This window comes from Lates calcarifer, linkage group LG7_1 (genome assembly GCF_001640805.2).
Source record: "Lates calcarifer isolate ASB-BC8 linkage group LG7_1, TLL_Latcal_v3, whole genome shotgun sequence".
NCBI lineage: Eukaryota > Metazoa > Chordata > Actinopteri > Centropomidae > Lates > Lates calcarifer.
The window spans coordinates 15,485,566-15,505,441 of record NC_066839.1 but is presented as its reverse complement, the minus strand read 5'-3'; the positions used below and the strand labels follow the sequence as shown (position 1 = coordinate 15,505,441).

The 19,876-nt window shown below is 41.4% G+C and overlaps 2 protein-coding genes across 5 annotated transcripts; one reads left to right on the top strand and one right to left on the bottom strand.

The window, feature by feature from the left end:
- Positions 1-5,426: 5,426 nt before the first annotated feature.
- arf6a (ADP-ribosylation factor 6a) lies at positions 5,427-8,497 on the bottom strand. Of its 2 annotated transcripts, none has more exons than XM_018696252.2 (2): positions 8,347-8,497; positions 5,427-8,211 (listed from the first exon to the last, which is right to left on the bottom strand). In XM_018696252.2, exon 2 carries the CDS (start codon positions 7,495-7,497, stop codon positions 6,970-6,972), a length of 528 nt encoding a protein of 175 aa, XP_018551768.1. In that variant the 5' UTR covers positions 7,498-8,211; positions 8,347-8,497; the 3' UTR covers positions 5,427-6,969. The 2 variants fall into 2 exon arrangements, with proteins under 2 accessions (XP_018551768.1, XP_018551767.1); XM_018696251.2 differs by having other exon boundaries at positions 8,343-8,491.
- A 2,445-nt stretch (positions 8,498-10,942) lies between these two features.
- Positions 10,943-19,167, top strand: prpf39 (PRP39 pre-mRNA processing factor 39 homolog (yeast)). 3 transcript variants are annotated; one of them, XM_018696246.2, is made up of 15 exons: positions 10,943-11,108; positions 12,073-12,501; positions 13,491-13,684; positions 13,829-13,954; positions 14,262-14,380; positions 14,587-14,754; positions 15,034-15,214; positions 15,641-15,748; positions 15,860-16,024; positions 16,467-16,593; positions 16,755-17,023; positions 17,616-17,800; positions 17,903-17,977; positions 18,135-18,249; positions 18,491-19,167. In XM_018696246.2, exons 2-15 carry the CDS (start codon positions 12,105-12,107, stop codon positions 18,578-18,580), a joined length of 2,319 nt encoding a protein of 772 aa, XP_018551762.1. In that variant the 5' UTR covers positions 10,943-11,108; positions 12,073-12,104; the 3' UTR covers positions 18,581-19,167. The 3 variants fall into 3 exon arrangements, with proteins under 3 accessions (XP_018551762.1, XP_018551760.1, XP_018551763.1); XM_018696244.2 differs by having other exon boundaries at positions 17,903-17,986; XM_018696247.2 differs by lacking the exon at positions 10,943-11,108 and having other exon boundaries at positions 12,075-12,501; positions 15,860-16,279; positions 17,903-17,986.
- Positions 19,168-19,876: the final 709 nt, after the last annotated feature.

The window sequence follows — 19,876 nt, the reverse complement described above, 5'->3', positions numbered from 1 at the left end:
TGTGAGAAGCAGGAGATAAGGAACTCTTTTGACAACAGATGAGCCAGATCACAGCCAGAGATGACCCAAATAAACTTGTTGCACATGTGACCAGATTAACCTTTGTAGTATACTGGTTAGGCGTTACTCTTTATCTATTCAAGTATTTCAGTTTGAATTCATTATTGATTATGTTCCATCACATCTCATAATGAATACATGCAACACTCTCAAAAAACAGAATAGTCTAATCCAAAAAACACTTAAAAACCGTGATCTTCAGAGAAACAGGAAACATCCTCCCAGTGTGGGATATGAAACTGCACTTACACATCATGAGGCCTTTTACTAGGACTACTACAGCTCAGCTTAAACACAGACTAGTGAACTGAGACGATTGCTTTATAGTGCGCTGAGTCCTTTCACAAATCATTGAGCTCCGCGGAACACCTGCCAGCAACCTGCCATACATGTACATGACCAGAGCACATAGACTACACACACACACACACAGACACACACACACACACACTGAGCTGTGCTGAGTGCTTTACATGAAAGCAGATGGCTCTTCAGACAGGTCATTAATAAGAGCCAGTGGGGAGGCATGTGTGTGGTGGGTTATTTTTGGATGTAGTGTTGTGTGTTATTTAGGGATGAAAGTTGTGTTGGTGACTCTATTTCTGTGTGTGTAAAGTGGGAGGTTGCCAACAGGCACCAGAGAGACAGAGAGAGCGAATGAGAGCGACATTTAGAATAATTGGCTCCCTGTTCAGTCTGACAGAATTCCACAGCAGACCTATTAATAATTACACAATGTGTGAATGGCAACCTTCAACCAGGGTTCAACAAGGTTTATTACAACAGCTTTTAAAGAATGAGTTGAGGCATAGTAACTCTTTTATAACTGCTCAACATGAGCGAGTAGTAAAGAATTAACAGAGAAGTCAAGTGAGATATAGATGTTGTTGATTTCACTCCTCTTGACTGAGCTCGTATTCAAAGCAGTCATGGTTTCAGGATCTGTTCTGTATCATTTCTCAGTTTCATATCAGAAAATCAGACCAGGTAATTACAGAGCTGTTAAACAGACATAATTTGCCTCAGAATAACAATACTTTAACCCTCTCCTACCTGTTGTATTTTTCAGCCCAGACACACTCTATTCTACTTATCTCCACTACTACTACATACTAATCGTATCCTGTTAATCTTTTTTTTTTTTTTTTATTTATCTTATTGTGTCCATCTGTTGCTGTGGTGTGCCATGTGCCACACAGGAAGGTTGCAGCTTATGTCATTTCCTGTCACAAACGAAAGCACAACTCTAAATTTACCCACCAGTTTAGGTCTTAATTTGTGTTTAAAAAAATGTTTATCTTCCTGATACTCTTTATCTGCTGAAGCAACAAGGCTAAATGTCATAATTCTCACTAAAATTGTGCCCAAGATTCTGCTTTGCGCTGACTTCCTGATAATTTATTTAGTTTATTGTATCAAAGATCAGTTTAATGACACTATAGCCCACTCATTTTGATAACACAAGAGTGAGATTATATACAAGCAAAGTGAAAATCAGTGATTCAGGCCTTACGTATTCAGTATATTCAGCTTTATGACAGTATAAGGTTTCTCCACCTACTCTTCTTCACATATTTCTTGGAGCAGATGCTGTTGAAACTGTGCTTTTTCTGGGGGATGTGATAGAGCACTATACTTTCAATGTACAGCCTCCATTAATTACATCTGTGAGCCTGAATCACTGCTGCTGCTCACATCCCTCCCACTACACAACTTCTCCGCCAAATGCAAACACAGGCCTTGGGCTCCCTATAATTATTAGCACATTGTCCGAGGAGGAGGGAAAACGCAACATGCGACAGATTCTGAAGAGCTTACAACTGCCTGGAAGCTGAATGTCACTAGGCATGCTGCTTTTACAATGCTGTTTAAATGGGGCGCCATGACAACTGAGAGAGAGAGAGACTCTCTGGGCTGCAGCACCGGCCCCACTCCACCCAGTCCTAAAGTCCCTTTGTGTGTCTCAATAGTGGACGTCGCTGACAGGAAGTGCCTGTACAGACAGCTGTGGATAATTGCTCAATCAGAAGACAGAGGTTTTTGAAAAAGGCGTCACAAAGGACAAAAGAATATCAAAAGTGAATCTTATCTTTGATGAATTGAACAATCACTGGTTGATGACGATTAGGCAGAGAGGTGTGTCAAATATGTTTTTGGTGTTGTTGCCCACAGCAAGAAGAGGATGCATTGTCCTGGTTAGAAAAAAGGTACTGGAGCCTGAAGGTGCAAAGGAGAGGATTATGACAGCTAAACAAATGACTGAGAAGTAGATTATGAGACTTTCCATATTCTAAAAATCAGGTTTGCATATGAGGAGCATTTAAAAGCGATACGTCATGGGTGTAGATTACAGGTTCAGGCAACAGTTACAGATGAACACTAAGGGCCTTCAAAGACTCCAGATCATTATATTCTTTGTCTAATTAATGTTGTTTAGTCTTGATTATGAGTAGTAAATGTGATGTGTAGTACAAATGCCAACACTTGAACACTGACAACAGCCAGAAGTGAATGTAGATCCTTACTTTTACTTAAGTAAAAATACCACAATGTAAACATGCTCTATTACAAGTGATGGTCCACCCATCCATCCATTATCTATACTGCTTATCTGTTAAGAGTCGTGGGGGCAGGTGGAGCCTATTCCAGCTGTCATTGGGCGAGAGGCAGGGTACACCCTGTACGGATTGCCAGTCCATCGCAGGGCCAACACATATAGACAAACAACCATTCACACTCTCATTCACATCTATGGGCAATTTAGAGTTATCAATTAACCTAAGCTGCATGTCTTTGGACTGTAGGAGGAAGCCGGAGTACCCAGAGGGAACCCACGCAGGCACAGGGAGAACATGCAAACTCCACACAGAAAAGCCCTGGGCTAAAGTAAAGGTGTTGTATTCAAAATGTTATTTAAAAATCAATAGATTTATATTCAGATGCTGACGGAGGTGTGAGAAGGCCCATGATGAAAAAGTGTCTCAGCACTACACAGATCTCAGTACATGACTCTTACCACGTGTTTCACAATCAATGCTTTTAACTGCATTCAGTGAGACAGTGATGTCACACACATCATTAACTGCAGCTTTTCCTAGAAAGCACACGTTAGAGATTCTACTGTCATATTTGATTAAGTTCGTGAGCAGTGTGAGACTCCTCTCTGTTGAAATGCACGTTGTCTGTATCTGATGGTTTCCTGCCTTGCTGAATGAAGAACTGAAGTGAGATTGAAAAAAGAGGAACGCCTGAGTAAACAAATGACAGAGGAACTGCCAATGAGGTCCGTTTAAAAAGTATTGTTTGAAACCAGCCCCTTCAAAGGGCGTACAATAGCGCAATCCACCCCCACCCGGCGCAAAAATACAATGGCAGTGCTCGGGGCTAAAAAGTGAATACGAAAGAGAACGAAGCAGGTCTGCTCGGGGCTTTTCATTCAAATCCAACACTTCCGCAGCAGCTTTCACTGGGCGACTGGTCACAGGAAGCACAAGTGAATCACATCTGAAGTCCTGATGTGACTGTTGATGGCGGTGATGATGCGGAGGAACTGAAAAAAATGTTTCATTGCATCAATTGAGGTTGCCAGGTCATTGTGTAGGATTGGAGAAGCATTACTACATCTACAGAATGAGTGATCTCTGTAGTTAGTCACAGGAAAATACTTTGTGACCAAATCCAGTTTAATTTAAGACTCTTCCTACTTAAGTAAGAGAGACAATACAGACTCTTAAATCACATCCTTTAAGTGAGGGCCACAGGTGAGGCTGGCAGCATTTGACACCAGCCAATGTGTGTGGCGCATCTGCTGCTGAGTGCAGTGACAGCTGTACAAAGGGCCTGTGACATGTGCAGCGTGATTCAGCGGCTCAGCGCTGATGTAACATCAGGAGCCGTTTCAAACTGCTCTCCCTTTCCATATTTCCTCTCCCCTTGATTCCTCCCGAGAGGAGAAAAGCGCTCGTCGATTTCTTTGGAATTTCCACATCCACAGTGGAAAATCATAAGCAAACAAGATCATACTTGACACTTACTGGGGCACTGCCCTCAACTGTTCAAATAAAGTGGTTTCAGTACAATGGTGCACTCTGAAAATGCAGGAAATTCCTGTAGTAACTGACGCAGCTGAGTCCCAAGCAGTTTCAGGAGAGATAATAGGTTGTAGAATTTGTGTGTCTATCTGAGTTTAACTGCCTGTCCCCTGTCCTTCAAGCCAGACATGTCACATGCAGGGTACAAGCTTTCAGCAGAGCAACAGGTCAAACTTCAGATCAACAGCCACAGAGCAAACACCACATGGGCAAACACAGCAAATACAGAGATAGAAAGCACACATTCCTGCACAGGAATTCTTGGACTGTGACTCCCCTGAAAACACAGCTACAGTAACATATTAGGGAAAACTGAATATTTCTAAATTGTGAGCTTTTCAGGAAACTGGAAATTATCACCTCATTCTGTCATTATCAACACATAAAGTCAGATATACATTTCACCTGTCTGTGTTTATGTTTCAGAGACACAACCTGACACTTACTTTGACTGTTTTTGTCTCACTCAAGTCACTCCTAAACCACCAATTTCCATGACAACTATTTTCTTCTTTCAAGCATTTCCTGACTTCACACAGTGATGTCAGTACCCACGATTCACACCCTCCTCTTTCCTTACACCTTACACACACACACGCACGCGCAGAAAGCTCTTCTGCTTTTTCTTATGGCTCGGAAACACATAAAACTCAGCGAGGAGGGGGGGTGTAAAAAAAATAATTCTAGAAAAAGGAATGGCTTGACATAAAATGGTAGCCTGATCTCAGATCTGCGCCTCAGGGTGTCTCGCATACCCAGGGCAAAATGCCAGGCTGGCTGAGACCTTTTCGTGAGGCTGTCACCCTAACCTCAGTTGTTACACAAGCATGAAGTAAGACACTGGCCTCACCAAGTTCTCAGTTAACCCAAATTCACTTTGCTTCTGAACTAATTCTCACCAGATTGTAACATTTTTATCGTCAGGTTAAATATGACAACACAACTCTTGCTGTGTGAAAAATGTGTCATTTCCTGCCTATGAAAGTGTTCTGTTACTTTACTTTTCAAAGCACCCTTGTTTAAACAGACAAATGTAAAGTTACCTATTACCAGGACAGAACTTAATGCCCCGCGTTTTCCCAAAATGTTAAGATTTGTCGAGGTTTAACCTTCTGTAGTTCAGGATTTGGACCAGCTCCACCATTACCTCTTTAATTTGGCTCCTTTGTTTAGAAATGTCAGAAGTCGCCCGCGGAGTCAGTGCCCTGATGGACAAAGTGATACTTTGAGACCTTCGGAAAAGCACGGTTTACCTGACAATCACTACTCTGAAACCAGAGCTCTCATCATTTATTCACAGCCAATGACTCACACATGCAAGTGCAGAAAGGAAACAGGCCGAGGCTCACTTCACTTCACAGTTTGTACTAACTAGACCTTCTTTCAACCATCATAACGCCCTGAACTCTCACTTCCTCTTTTCATAGCTTGACTTTTTTTTTTTTTTTTTTTGAAATATTACTTTTGCTACTCTTCTAGAGGTTGCAGCTGTTTATTGAAAAGGCGTCACTTCTGTACTGATCTGGATATATTTTTTTATTATTTCATTAGCACAAAAAAAAAAAAAAAAAAAAAAAGGGAACGTAAATTAAACAGAGCATCTATGAACTATTACCAGAAAGCTGGTGTGTGTCTGCAGGACCTTTAAGTGTACAGGCAGGTGAAGATGGGTTTAAAGAAAAAAAAAAGTCACTGAAGCACCCTATACTGGAGGTGGTGGTGGTGGTGGTGGGAGGGGGGTTGGGAATTTCGTAAACACTTGCTGGGGTCTAAAAGTCAGTCACAGAAAATCAAAATGTGCACAGCCAGTGAGTCGGTAATCCCTCAGCCCACCCCCCCCTTTCCCCTCCTATAGTGCAAACTCAGCGGTTGAGAATACCTTCTGCCATGGTAACTGTCTTGATTTTGGGGGACACCTGTAACCCCCTCCTAAGGCAGCTGAAACTACAAATACTTAACAGTAATGGAAGCTCTGGGAGGAAAATAAGAGGCAATAATAATAATAGTAATGATAATAAGACTGGTGGTAACAGGTTCAGGATCCTGAAACAACAAAAATATATATCCATATCACAGTGTGTGTGAATATCCAGCGTCCACATAGTGTCTTTCAAACAAACCGCCACAGTAGACATTATGGATGTAATCACTGCACAGGAAATAAGTACTAACACATTTCCTCATTCATCCCAGTACAATCAATTATGAAAAACAGTTAATTTTTTTTTCCAGGTCCTAACATATCCATAATACACATTCTTACACACATTACAGAGGCAGTTTGAGCCATGAGAGTGATATGCTGATGCTAGGTGATGGTCTCTGGACTTTTCCCCATCCTTTGGATATGTAGCTGGGTCATGAGAATACTGAATGAGAGCTAAGCTGGGGGGGTAAAAAGTATATGTGTGTGTCCCCAAAGTCCCCTGAAAGGAAATATACAAAAAAGAAGGGAAAAACAAAAGAAGAGCTCAAAAGTAAGCTTGTTGTATATTTCAACAGTACTGATTATACAGAATGTGAACCAAAGCAAACTATAGGAGGAAAAAAAAAAGAAAGCCAGGCATAAAACAATTGTCTTTTGTTTAAATGAAATCTGGGGTTATAGTGAAGTCATCATTATCAAAAAAGGAAAATAAAACAAAATATAATTGCTACTCTCTTTGATATATACTCAGCAGAGAGGTCGTGGTATTAATTGCTTCAGATTGCATTTTTTTTTTTTAAACTCATGTTTTCAATCTCAGCTACTTTTTTGCCTCCAAGTGTCCAAGGCTGGTGAGGAGGAGGAGGAGGAGGAGGAGGAGGAGGAGAAACATTAAGATTTGTAATTTGAGGTAAGCCAGGTCAGGCCCTCGTATAGTCCATCCCCTGTTGTGGCACACGAGGGCTGAACGTACCAATTCCTATCTCTGATCCGGGTCAGGCCCAGCTTCTCCTGGATCTCGTGGGGTTTCATGGCATCTGGGAGGTCTTGCTTGTTGGCGAAGATCAGGATGATGGCGTCCCTCATCTCCCGGTCGTTGATGATTCTGTGGAGCTCCTGCCTCGCCTCGTCGATCCTGTCCCTGTCGGCACAGTCCACCACGAAAATGAGGCCCTGGGTGCCTGTGTAGTAATGTCTCCAGAGGGGCCTGATCTTGTCCTGCCCTCCGACATCCCACACGTTGAACTTCACATTCTTATAGGTGACGGTCTCCACGTTGAAACCGACGGTGGGGATGGTGGTGACTGACTGTCCCAGCTTCAGCTTGTACAGGATGGTAGTTTTACCAGCAGCATCAAGTCCAAGCATCAATATTCTCATCTCCTTGTTGCCAAAGATCTTTGACAGCATTTTCCCCATCTTGTTTACTGTGCATAAATACTTTGTTGTAAGAAAAAAAAACGACTTCTCTAATGAGAGAAAAAGTTGTTTTCAATACAACTGAGAAGTTACAGTTTCAAATGTGTGCTGGGAGCCCTCCACGTGATGGCAGCGGTGGGCTGACACAAGTGTCAATATTCAAAAGGCGGCGACTTTCAAGTTTGTGCAGTTGGGTCACAGAGTGGTACAATTAGCTGGACATATGATGATGATCTGACCTGAGCTGGTGACTTGAAGCATTCAGTGGGAGCGGTGTGTCTGGAGCCCTCGTAGAATTGGGTGGGGATATATTTTCATGATCCACTGCCCTCCGATGTAAGAAGAAAAAATTACATCCCCTTGTTTCAAACTAGCCGTTGAGCACAGACTTTCTTCGCACCTCACATTTCAAGTCGTATTTCTCCTTCAAAAAAAACCCAGCTGCTCTCTGTTGAGCTGGTGTAGCTTTCTACAAAAAAGGAGCTCTCTATATAAATCAGGCCCAGTCCTAGCCCGGGGTTCCCACTTCCTCCTTGGCAGCCGGCTCTCCACACTTGCCCTTAGCCAATTCCAGTCGATGAATTTCACAGCACAGTGTTTTTCTTAAGAAAACACGGCAGAATGTGAGCTCTCCGGTCCGTTTCTGCACCGGGACATCCAGAGGAAGAACGTTCAAAAGGTCATTGATTCATCCGACTTTCTTCTCTTCCCCCCCTGTGACACAAGAGCGGTCCAGAGAAGGGAGGGGTGTTAGTACAGAGAACAACTTTGGATCCGAAAAAATATTCTCTACGCGGACAGGAAAGCAAAACAAAAGCAAAGAACACAGAGAGCGGGATGAATACCTACGTCTGCGGCGATCGTCCCCCAGTCCCCGGGCCGTTTCTCCCCGCTCTTGCCGCTCTCCGTCTCTCTTCCTCCCTCTCTCTCTGCAGCCGTTCAGTCGAGCGGTGGCGGTGCTGTGTTACCGGAAAAGGTGCGGACCCAGATCAGCCGCCACTTCCTCTACACTGCTCACACACTCCTGTGATACGTTCAAGGGCTCATCATGAGCTCCGACATCTGAAGACATAAAAATATCCAAATAAAAGGGCATTGTACGGGTGTTTAAAAAAAATACAAAAAAAATTCCCCCATACCTTTATCTGCCTTCCTTTGTATCAGTTTTATAATAGTTGTTATTGTGATTACATTAGCATTTAATAATTATGTTCATAACAATCATATTTATTTACTATTGTACGTTTTCTTAACTTTTTTTTAAAAACAAGTTACTACTCTTTGATTATTTTGTGTATCTTATCAGTACATGTTGTGTTGGTTATGATAAAGACAAAGAAAGATACACACACACACACACACACACACACACACACACACACACACACACACACACACACACAATGTTTACAATGTTGAATTTTAGGCTAATCAGTTGACAGGATGATAATTTCCAAAATTCTGTTATGTTATGTTATAAATCATTAATGCATCAATTAAATGATACTTATTTTTGAATGAAAAAAAAATAAATAAAAAGTAATCAAACATTATTATTTTAAATATGATAGTTCTCTTCAAAAAGTAATTTTGAGACACTGAAAACAATCAGTTTCAATCTGTTTCATACTGTGAATGATGGGATTCTATACAAAAACACTCTTTTTCTGCCAAAGTTAGTAACTGGTAGCTTTAACATCAAGCAGTGTTTCACTGCCCCTTGGGCTTGAAGGTTTCAAGTCTGGTGCACCTCTGACCAAAGCCAGCCATGATGTCAGGATGTATTGACACATCCTGAAAAATGATTTCTACATCATTGCATTAAGGTGGAAAGTTAAACCTCTGGAAATCTGCATAAACAAAATTTCAGGTGTTTGTTAAGTTGCTATTTAAAGATGTTAAACAACTAAAAATGAAATGTGGGCCAAGTGACTCCCACCTAAACATGACAGCCTGGCAATAATTACATAATATTTTATACTTATAGAGATTTTAGACAGAAAGATTTAACAATTGCCAAATTAATTTATTTTTTTTACTTGATTAATTTCTCATGTCAATGCAAAAATATTGAACCAGTTTATGATAGTTTTTTTAATCAGTTTATAAATGTATTATATTTAAGTTCCGTATACGTCTTAAAACCAGACTTCATACAAAGTACTGCATGTAAACAAACACATCCTTAACTTTTACACTCTTCATAATATTAAGAATTCCGACTACGCCCGAAAGCACCATACGCCATTTCGCATGCGCGCTGCACAAACAGTGAACTGCAGACCGGCCCATTAGCTAGCGTTGACGCCATTTGAGCTTTCAATATGTATTTAATCACATCTAGTATTACGTGTGGCACTTGAAGTACACACAGGTCTGTACATATGGGACTGATGTAAGGATTTAGTAAGCTTAATGATCTCAGGAGGGGGTTTACAGCCGGGTCTTTCCGACATGTCTTATCATTCATTCAAAACGGTTCCCGTATGATTAGTCAGTGACGTGGAGGTTGTGAGTGAGTAGGAAGGGGAGGGGGGAACTACAGTGTTTCATGTCGGAAGCTGCCTGTTACATCTGCTCATTAAAACGGGCTAAAAACACAATATAACATACACTATCATTACTGAAGAGGCAAAGTAAGCCATGTGAAGGTAGGATATTATGAGACCTTAAGCTTCACCATGTACAAAGAGGCATTTGCATTAGTTCCCTTGAAACTTGAGTTATAGGTAGGTACTTTGATAAAGCAACAATATGTGTTGCCCATTTTTAGGGCTCAGGTCCATTTACTATCACACACACACACACACACACACACATATATATATTACATTGATAAGATTTGCGATAAATAGCATTTTAAATTTAAATCTTGGCGAGATGTATCAACATCTACTAAATATAAACTATGGCCTTTTTGGAGACGTTAGATACCATTCAATACAACATATTAGACAGTATATCAACTGAAAGACAAGAAAATGATCTCTATACCGATGATCTAAAAAATATCGAGATCACCATCTTGCTGTTCGTCTAGATACTCATGCTTCTTGGTACTCATCACCAATGTAAAAGCTCATCAATTATTATCATTTCCATGTGAACAATTTTAAATTCTGTTGTCTAGTGCAGGCTTGTGTAGTCTTGGCCTATATGCACTAGATAGTATGGGATTAAGCATATATATATCAACAAATTCTATATATTTAAAGCGTTAAATTTACAAATACATCACAACTATATCTAAATGTAACTGCTGTAGACTATTTTAGGCGTGATTTAACCCCTATTACTCTTTCTTTTGAGTTGTCTGCATCTATAATCTTGTGACCCTGCACGTTGTATGAAATCAGGTCAAAAATGCGTAACAAATTGGAAAAGGTTCGTCAATAATGCACACACGCGCGCACATGCACGAATGCGCGCGCGCGCGCACGCGGACGGACGGGCGGGCGGGTGGTGAGCAAGCGCACACGCTGCCTTAGTGCTTCCTCCAAGTTGATAAGAATGGTGGGCGAAACGCGCCTGATTGTTTTAGGTTAGATAAAGTGACTCCGAAAGCTTCACACAAGTTCGCAAGGTTGGCCAGAATTTCATTGGAGATACTGGTAAGATCAGAAAACGTGTCTTTATTAATGGAAATAGAGTAGTGCGACTAGGAATGTGTCGATTTTATGGTCAGCTAACGCTAGCTACGAGTGGTAGCCAGGGAAATCGTTAGCCGGCTAGCTAACGTGGAGAAACCGTTGGTGCCGTCTATTAACTGGAAACGGAGACAAATACTTAGCACGTTGTTGTTCTAGTTAAAGAAAGACGAACGATTTTACGAGGTAATAGATCGCTATTGCACAAACTTTGTTAATATCATAGTGTACAGCCCTGGTACGCTGAAAATTGTAGTTAATTAAATAAATGGCCATATCTGAGTTCACTTCGGACGTTACGAGACGAACGCTAATGTGAAGCTAATGTCGACCTCTGGTTACTTTAGTGCTTCGATAGTTTTCAGGAAATAGATGGGAGCCAAGGCCCAACTTCTGATTGAACTTTGACTATGCAAACCACCTCCCGGGTGCAACATGGCCTCAAGCAGAAAACAAGGCAGACGCTAAAGCTAACATTCACAGATATCGACGGATCGCGTAGTTTTGCTTTAAATGAAGGGAAGGCGCTGCGCGTTGTGTTACTTAAGTAGCCGATCACGTGGATACATTATTTTTAGCTGCTAAGTGAGCATTTAAGCTAAAGCTGGCGTCCGTTTTAATGTTAGAACAAGGAAGTATCCTGTTGCACCAGCTGCTGCTTCTACCGGGGTGACCTTTTTTGGCGTGAAGCTACTTAACACAAAGTTAATGCTTGATGATAATAGGAGTTTTTGCAACTAAAAAATATAGGGCTGTATTCACTTTGAGGTGACGAATACTTTATCTTCTAAATCTTCTAAAATATACGTAAACTTATATAGTAACTAACGTAACCATTGTGCTTTTCATATCCACCTAATGTGAGTGCCATTTTCCCTACTATGATTCGACTTGACTTGTAGTGATAATCCAACCTGCTTTTCAACAGGCCTGCGCTTCTCAGACGAAACCATTACTGGAATGCTGGACACTGATTCCCCTGCCATGGAGAGCAACGGGGATGCTTTTCTTCCTGACCTTCCTGTTCTAGGCCAAGCTGCTGACTGGTCCCTGGACCAGGTGGCTCCAGAACCACTCACCAACATCTTGCCTGAGGACTCAGATGCGTCCCAGGATGCTTCAGGGCTTCAGCAGCAACCAAACCAGCAGATGAATTCCACAGAGCTGGGATCTGTGGAGAAGGCTGTGGAGCACTTTCAACTTGCCAGTGCTCAGCTCTTCCGAGAAGAGGAGCCACCACAGCCCGCTGAAGAAGCAGAGCAGCCATCAGAGCACAACACAGAGTCTGTGGACTCTCAGCAACACAGCCAGGAGATGAGTTTAGAGCCACAGGTTGCTGGACAGGATGGCAGTCAAGGTAATGAAAATAGTTGGGTGTTTAGTTGTTGCTGTGTATACAGTATACATAAGGCAAAGTTGGCGTTCATGGCAGCAATAAGATGAGCAATAAGCAATTTAACCAAAAAAACGTAAGATATTTGCATGGGTCATGACTAGCTGGTTTACTTGAAGAAGGCAAAATCCTGTTCATGACTAGTTTGTGATGGATTAACTTGTAATAGAATGAGTTTCAAGACACCCAGACATCTTAAGCAGAAACTTTTACTGAAGCTTGGCGAAGGGGAATTGAGACGACCAGTACAAGTTAACACTGTTTCTGACCATTATTTTCTCTGCAGGCTTACTCATATAATACTCAATACAAAATGTACTATAAGTCCAAATAATGATATGCTTCATGGGACCACAGCACCTATCCATAAATGTGTTGAGATTCTGTTGGGCACCAAATCCTATACATTAAGCCATGTTATCCTAAGTAATGTTGTGTATTCTATGCAATACTGATGTCTTTGCCCCTTGGAAAAACTGTGTACCTTGTGACCCTGAAGAGTACCTGTTAATATGACTGTTTACTCTCAGCCAGAGGCTTGGTTTATTGTATCTTCTGCAAGTGTAGGGTGTGTGCTGTAACCTTGGTTGCTATGGCATCTGCCACTGGGGACTGGGATAGCTCGACTCTATCAGTGTCAAACAATGAACTACTGCTCTCAGGGTTTAATTCTAAGTCATTAGTGGAAACAGTGCCTAGTGTTGCATAGACACCTAAAGACGAAAAAAATCCTTCACACTCAAACAGTTCATTCAAATGAAATGGTTAAAAACATGAGAGGGCTGTAGGATAACTTTGTTTGATATGTCTGTTAGAATAATTTGTCACCATTTTTGTATTGTTGCTATGACACTGAAAAAACATTACAAAAAATTGAATGGTCCTGATTGCTAAATGACACTGTGCTTACTCCTCCACTAAATGGCTAAATGATTCCTTGTTAACATCTCTAGATGAAACTGAAGCGCCACAGGTGACGGAGGATGGCATGGAGCTGGAAGAACCATCCAAAGAGACATCAGAAGAACTGGCTGTTCCTACGGAGCCACAGCTGCCCAGCGAGTTTGAAAAACTCTTTAAAGGCTGTGAGGAGAACCCAGAAGACTTCAATGGTTGGGTCTACTTGCTGCAGTATGTGGAGCAAGAGGTAAGAGAATATATGCAGATTATTAAGATATGTTCAGTTATTATGTTTCTGAAACTGAACAGAAGTTAGTTAGATTATTATATATTTATTATACTGACACAGTATCATTCATTGAATCTCTGTGCTGTTCTCTTCTTGTTACAGAATGTCCTTACAGCTGTGAGAAAGGCATTTGATGTTTTCTTCCTCCGCTATCCCTACTGCTATGGCTACTGGAAGAAGTATGCTGATATAGAGAAAAAGCATGGCAATGTACAGGTCGCAGAGGAGGTAAATATGCATATCTTCTGGACATACACACACATATATTGATTTTATGTCTTACGTTTCCTACTTTTAACCTTACGTTCTGGTAGTTGCCTTATCAAATAGTTCTGTTCTGGTTTTGCTCCAGTTATACAGTATATTACAATATTATATGAGTACAGTGCTGCATGTGATTGTACCTAAGTTTTGGTCCTTTAGAGACTGCATACAGCAACTTTTCAAGACGTTAAGGCAGAAGAGCAAAGATAGATGGACTTTATAGAAAATCGTTCCAGTCATTTACCGCCTTATTTGTATTTCATCTCTTAAGGTATACAGAAGAGGCTTACAGGCCATCCCTCTCAGTGTGGACTTGTGGCTGCACTACCTGACCTTCATCAAAGAGAACTCCGACCTCACTGACCCAGAGACTGAGGGGCGCATTCGAGGGTGAGCAAAAGGCTCTTGCTTTATTATTTACATTTCATCATTGTGTTTTGTGACTGTTGCTTATATGACAGCAGAAATGGTCTACAGTTAAAATCATATCAGCCCCCCCTTTTTTGCTTAACCAAACACTTTGAACACTAGTGGGCAAGTGAGACAACAAATAGTTGCTTAAGATTCACAATCTTTCCTTCATTTTCTACCTTCAGTGCCTATGAACATTCAGTGCTTGCGGCAGGCACAGACTTTCGCTCAGACCGTCTGTGGGAGTCCTACATCAACTGGGAGACAGAGCAGCAGAAGCTGGCTAACGTCACCGCCATCTATGATCGCATCTTGGGCATCCCAACCCAGCTATATTCCCAGCACTTCCAGAGGTAGGGGTAAAGAACAGAATGAGATTCTGGTTGCATTCATTTTCTATCTGATTTTTTCAGTGCCCCTGTTATACTCTAGAGGTTCTGTGTAATTGAAGAAAGAAATTTCTTTTTGTATTTAAAGTAAAAGTATCATTTACCAGAACAGGGCCTTCTCTTTAAAGTGTTCAACTGCGCACAGTGCAAACCCGAGAACTTATTTTCCTTTAAGTCATTTAGGCTAAAATTAAACATACATGTAACACTAGTCAAATCTTATTTACCTTTTTTAACTTGCAGGTTCAAAGAACATGTGCAGAACAACAACCCCAAACACTTCTTGTCCGAGGAGGAGTTTGTTCAGCTCAGGATTGAGCTCTCTAAAGCCAGTCTAGCGGCGATGGTCGGCAGTGATGGAGACACACCTGCTGCAGAGGAGGAGCTACCACCTGGTACAGAGGATCTTGCGGATCCTGCTAAGGTAAAATCCAACTACCTGCGGGGAGACAAATTTACAAAATTACTGCTTGCAGGGGTTAGCAGGAGCTTGCCTGTTTTCCATACTGAAATGGAAAAAAAAAAAAAGAAAAATTTGTTCAGGTTTGAAGAGGTGTCTTTATGTCAGCAGCCAAGCCAATGAATGCCAGGGGGGATTCAAGTTGGCATCCAGTCAGGGACTCGTCCTTAAACTAAAAGGATCACCTGAGGCCCATTGACCCCCAGCACCTGCACCCAGAGGCTGGTATGCAGGGTGCATACATACCTCTCCCCTCTGCAGGCTTCTTGTCTCTGGCAAGCTCATGGTGATGTAAATCCTTGGCTGCAGGACTAGCAGATTTTACAAGTGGAGAATGCAAAGCATACATGAGAATGTTGACTATGTGTTTTGTTGTGTGTTTTTGTGTAGAGAGTGACAGAGATCGAGAATATGCGCCACAAAGTGATCGAGGTTCGGCAGGAGGTGTTCAACCACAACGAACATGAAGTCAGCAAGCGCTGGGCCTTTGAGGAAGGGGTATGTGACTCATTTTCTTCACTACAATTACTTATTATTGGAAATGTGTTTTTTTTTTCCCTTTTTTATTTTCTGACACTGTATAACGAAAATCTATTTGTGTCATTTTAGATCAAGAGACCATACTTCCATGTCAAAGCCTTAGAGAAGACCCAGCTGACCAACTGGAAGGAGTACCTGGACTTTGAGATTGAAAATGGGACTCCGGAGCGCGTGGTCGTTCTTTTTGAACGATGCCTCATCGCCTGTGCCCTCTACGAAGAGTTCTGGACCAAGGTAATGTCATCGTTGACCTCTCTCGCACTCCCGCTACCTCCCTGCACTTCCCCCATCAACGATGATAATCACATCGACACAGTAAATCGTCCTGCACTCTCTTTGCGTGTAACGTTGATATGTGACTGTATCTGTTGTATTAGGGGATGGCCAGCTTGCCACACAAGATATGACTGCAGCATTTGCCAACTACTACGTTGCATCTTCTTCGTCTCCCACTACCTTACAGAAACTTATCTAATTGGTTCCATGAAGGTGCTGATGGGTTTACACAGAAAATTTCTAAAAACGATCTTGTCAATGAAGAAATTCACTGTTTCTCTCAGCTGAAAATTTAGGTTTAAAATGTGTTGTCTCTTTTGCCTTTCTCTTTCTCTTCTGTTCTTTTTCTCTGCCCTCTCCCGCATTTCCTCCAACTCGCTTTCTCTTTTTCACTCTAAAGTATGCAAAATATCTAGAGAGCTACAGCACTGACGGTGTGAGACATGTCTACAAGAAGGCGTGTACCACTCATCTGCCCAAGAAACCAGCCATCCACCTGCTGTGGGCAGCCTTTGAGGAGCAGCAAGGTGAGTGACGCTCATTCAAACCAACATGCAAATTGAACACAACAGTCAAATTAACCAAGGAACTAAATGTGTACACAGTGACACATGATCCCAAAAGCTTAAGGCCTGTAACCTGACTTGAGGTCACCCACGTTCACAGTATTCTGCTTTTCTTTGCTCAGGCAACGTCGAGGAGGCTCGTGGCATCCTGAAGTCCCTGGAAGCAGCAGTCCCGGGTCTGGCCATGGTGCGCCTTCGTAGGGTCAGTTTGGAGCGTCGCCACGGTAACTTGGAGGAGGCAGAGGCACTGCTGAGGGAGGCCATGGAGTCTGCAAAGAATGCTACTGAGACATCATTCTATGCTGTGAAGCTGGCAAGGCAGCTGATGAAGGTGCAGAGAAGCCTGAGCAAAGCCAGGAAGGTGCTGCTGGATGCCATTGAAAAAGACCAGGTAAGAACTGGGTGATTACATTTGCAAAGAGTCTGCAAATCCTTATTAAATCCTAAAATGTTGCCATTTACCAGTGTTAAATGTAATTTATTTTCATGTCATTCATTTGCACACTCACGGGTAACAGCCTGCTGCAAAGGCCAGTAAAGGTTTCAACAGTGTCTACAAACAACTCTACAAAGATCATTTACTGCTGCACTATGTAGGCTGACAGTGTATTTTCCTGCCCAAATTTAAAAATTACTTGTTTTGGTTTCATTCATTTGCAAGAATGGGTTGTATTCTGGGTGGTGTTCAGCAGGCCTTGGTTTTATTTTGACTTGTTGAAACTTGCAAACACCCTTGTTAATTTACATTGAACTATAAAACTACAGACAGTCGTGTTGTCCAGATGGGATTTGATGTGCTTGTTTGAACCCCTTGGTTTGTCGATAATATGTAATGATTTGTGAATTTTTTTCTCTCCCCCCAGTTATTCTGCGCAGAATGTAAAGAAAAACTGAAGTCCACATGATTTTTCAAAGTTGATGCACTGCCTAAATCTATGCAATTGTGTTGTGAGATAGACGCTGATATTTTTATGCCTTTACAGTCGAGTCCAAAGCTGTATTTAAACCTGCTTGAGCTGGAATACAGTGGGGATGTGACGCAGAATGAGGCAGAGATTGTGGCTTGTTTCGACCGAGCCCTACAGAGCCCAATGCCGCTTGAATCTCGTCTGCTCTTCTCCCAGCGCAAGGTCGAGTTCCTTGAGGACTTTGGCACTGACATCAACGTGTGAGTTTTTTGTTACTTTTAGAGAGAGAGTGATGGATATTTTTTAAAACATTTCTTTTGCCATATTTGATATTAAATCCTTTTCTTTCATGTATTTCTTAGGCTTGTGGCTGCATATGAGGAACAGCAGAAACTGCAGAAAGAAAGCGAGCCCACAAAGAGGAAAGCTGAGAACGGGTATGACAGGTGGATAATGGAACAGGGCTGGGTCACATCAACATTATTTCTCATCATTTCATCATTAAGTTTGTCAAGTAACATGTACAACATTTGTAGTAATTTGAGTGAACTGCTTTATAAGGGAATTCACTAACTTGAACCTACTTGTCTGCAGTTCTCAGGAACCTGATGCCAAAAGACAGCGTGTGGATGACGGTTCTTCTGCTGCAGCAAACACAATGACAGACATGCAGGCAAACAACTCTGCATACAACTACAACTGGTACCAGGTAGGTTTCATTACCAAGTTGTTGATTACATTGTAAAAGGTTCTCTTACTTTTAGTCATTGTCACATCAAGCATGTATGGACATTTACAACATTTATTATTTGCATTTTCTAGAAGGTTTTTTTTTTTTGTCAGAATGGGCTGATAAAACTATGCCACAGATAAACTCAGGTTATGGTTAATCCTGTTGAAAATGTCATTGTTTGAGATAATGCTCAATTCTTCTTTTTCTGTCTTTTTAGCAACAATATGGCGGTTGGGGACAGAATTCCTGGGGGCAGTACAACCAATATGCCCAGTATAACCAGTACTACCCCCCTCCTCCTACATGATTGACAGAAATGCTGACATGAAGATGGAGACTCAGAGGAAATCATTCTTTCTGACCTGCCTACATCTCTGAACAGGACTTCTTAACAGGGTGTCATGGAGATTTCAATTCAACCACTGACTACACAAGCTGATTTGTTCCTTCTTTCCAAATTAGAGTGTGCTTATCAGTTAAATTACATTTTATAGCTTTTGGTTGGAGTATAATAGACTTGGCCCCTCCATGGCAGTCATGTTGACCAGTCATGTTGTTTAAAAAAAGTTTAATTACCACATTCATCATCTCCAACACTGGCTGCTTTTTGGGGTTGTTAAATGCATGTTATTTGTAAAGGCAGTTACTTTTCCCTGTGTGACAAAAGCTTTTTTGATTTTTAGATCGGATGACTTAGTTTGGTCTCTTTCTTTGTGTTTAAGATTTAAACTTGTAAAGGAGGCAGTCACTGATGTACCTCTGAGTCATATGTTTCCTCTTCCCAAACTGAAAGATTTTTAATATTTCATGGTTATGTTTCCATAAAAACAAATGAAGAGTTCCTCATTTTTTTATTTTGACTTGATTTCATAATAAACAGATTGATATCCCGAAGTGTCTCTTGTTGATTTAATTTTGTTTAGGATTCATATATAGCTCAAAGGATCAGCTAAGATCTAAACTCTTTAAAGACATTAGATACAAAATCCTACAAACAGGTGTGAAATTTCAAGCACAGCAATTATCCACCACCATGCAGTGCATGTGCAAATGACCAAAACTCAGTAAAGTTAAATGAAAATAAAGTTTTGTCTGTATTTGACAGTAATCTATTGACTGAAAGTTCAAGTTTTAATTAGTTTTAAAATGCCCAGATTGACCAGATGAAACCATGGCTCTCTACTTTGTCTGTTACCAAACATCTATTTGGGCATAAAATATATTGACTGTGTCGTGACTTTTCCGATGCTGTTGTAATGCAATATAGAGGATATTTTTACAACACAAAAGCGACTATCGATCTATATCACCCTCCAAAGTACAATAGGCGTGGCCACAGAGGCGGACTAAACCTACGTAAGTCCGCACATGCGCAGTATTGCCCCTTAAACAGCCCTTTTTATGCCTAGCGTTGAAACGACTAGCATCAAACGAGGTAAGGCCTGTGCAATTTAAGTGAAAAATCCTAATTATGTAAAACCTTGACAGGTTTTGGTTTGCGAATTTAGCACCTATGTTATTAAATGTCAGAAGTTACGTGTTATTTTGAACATTTACGGAATATTTCCCGTTTTTTGCGACTTTTGGAAACGCGTGCCCCATG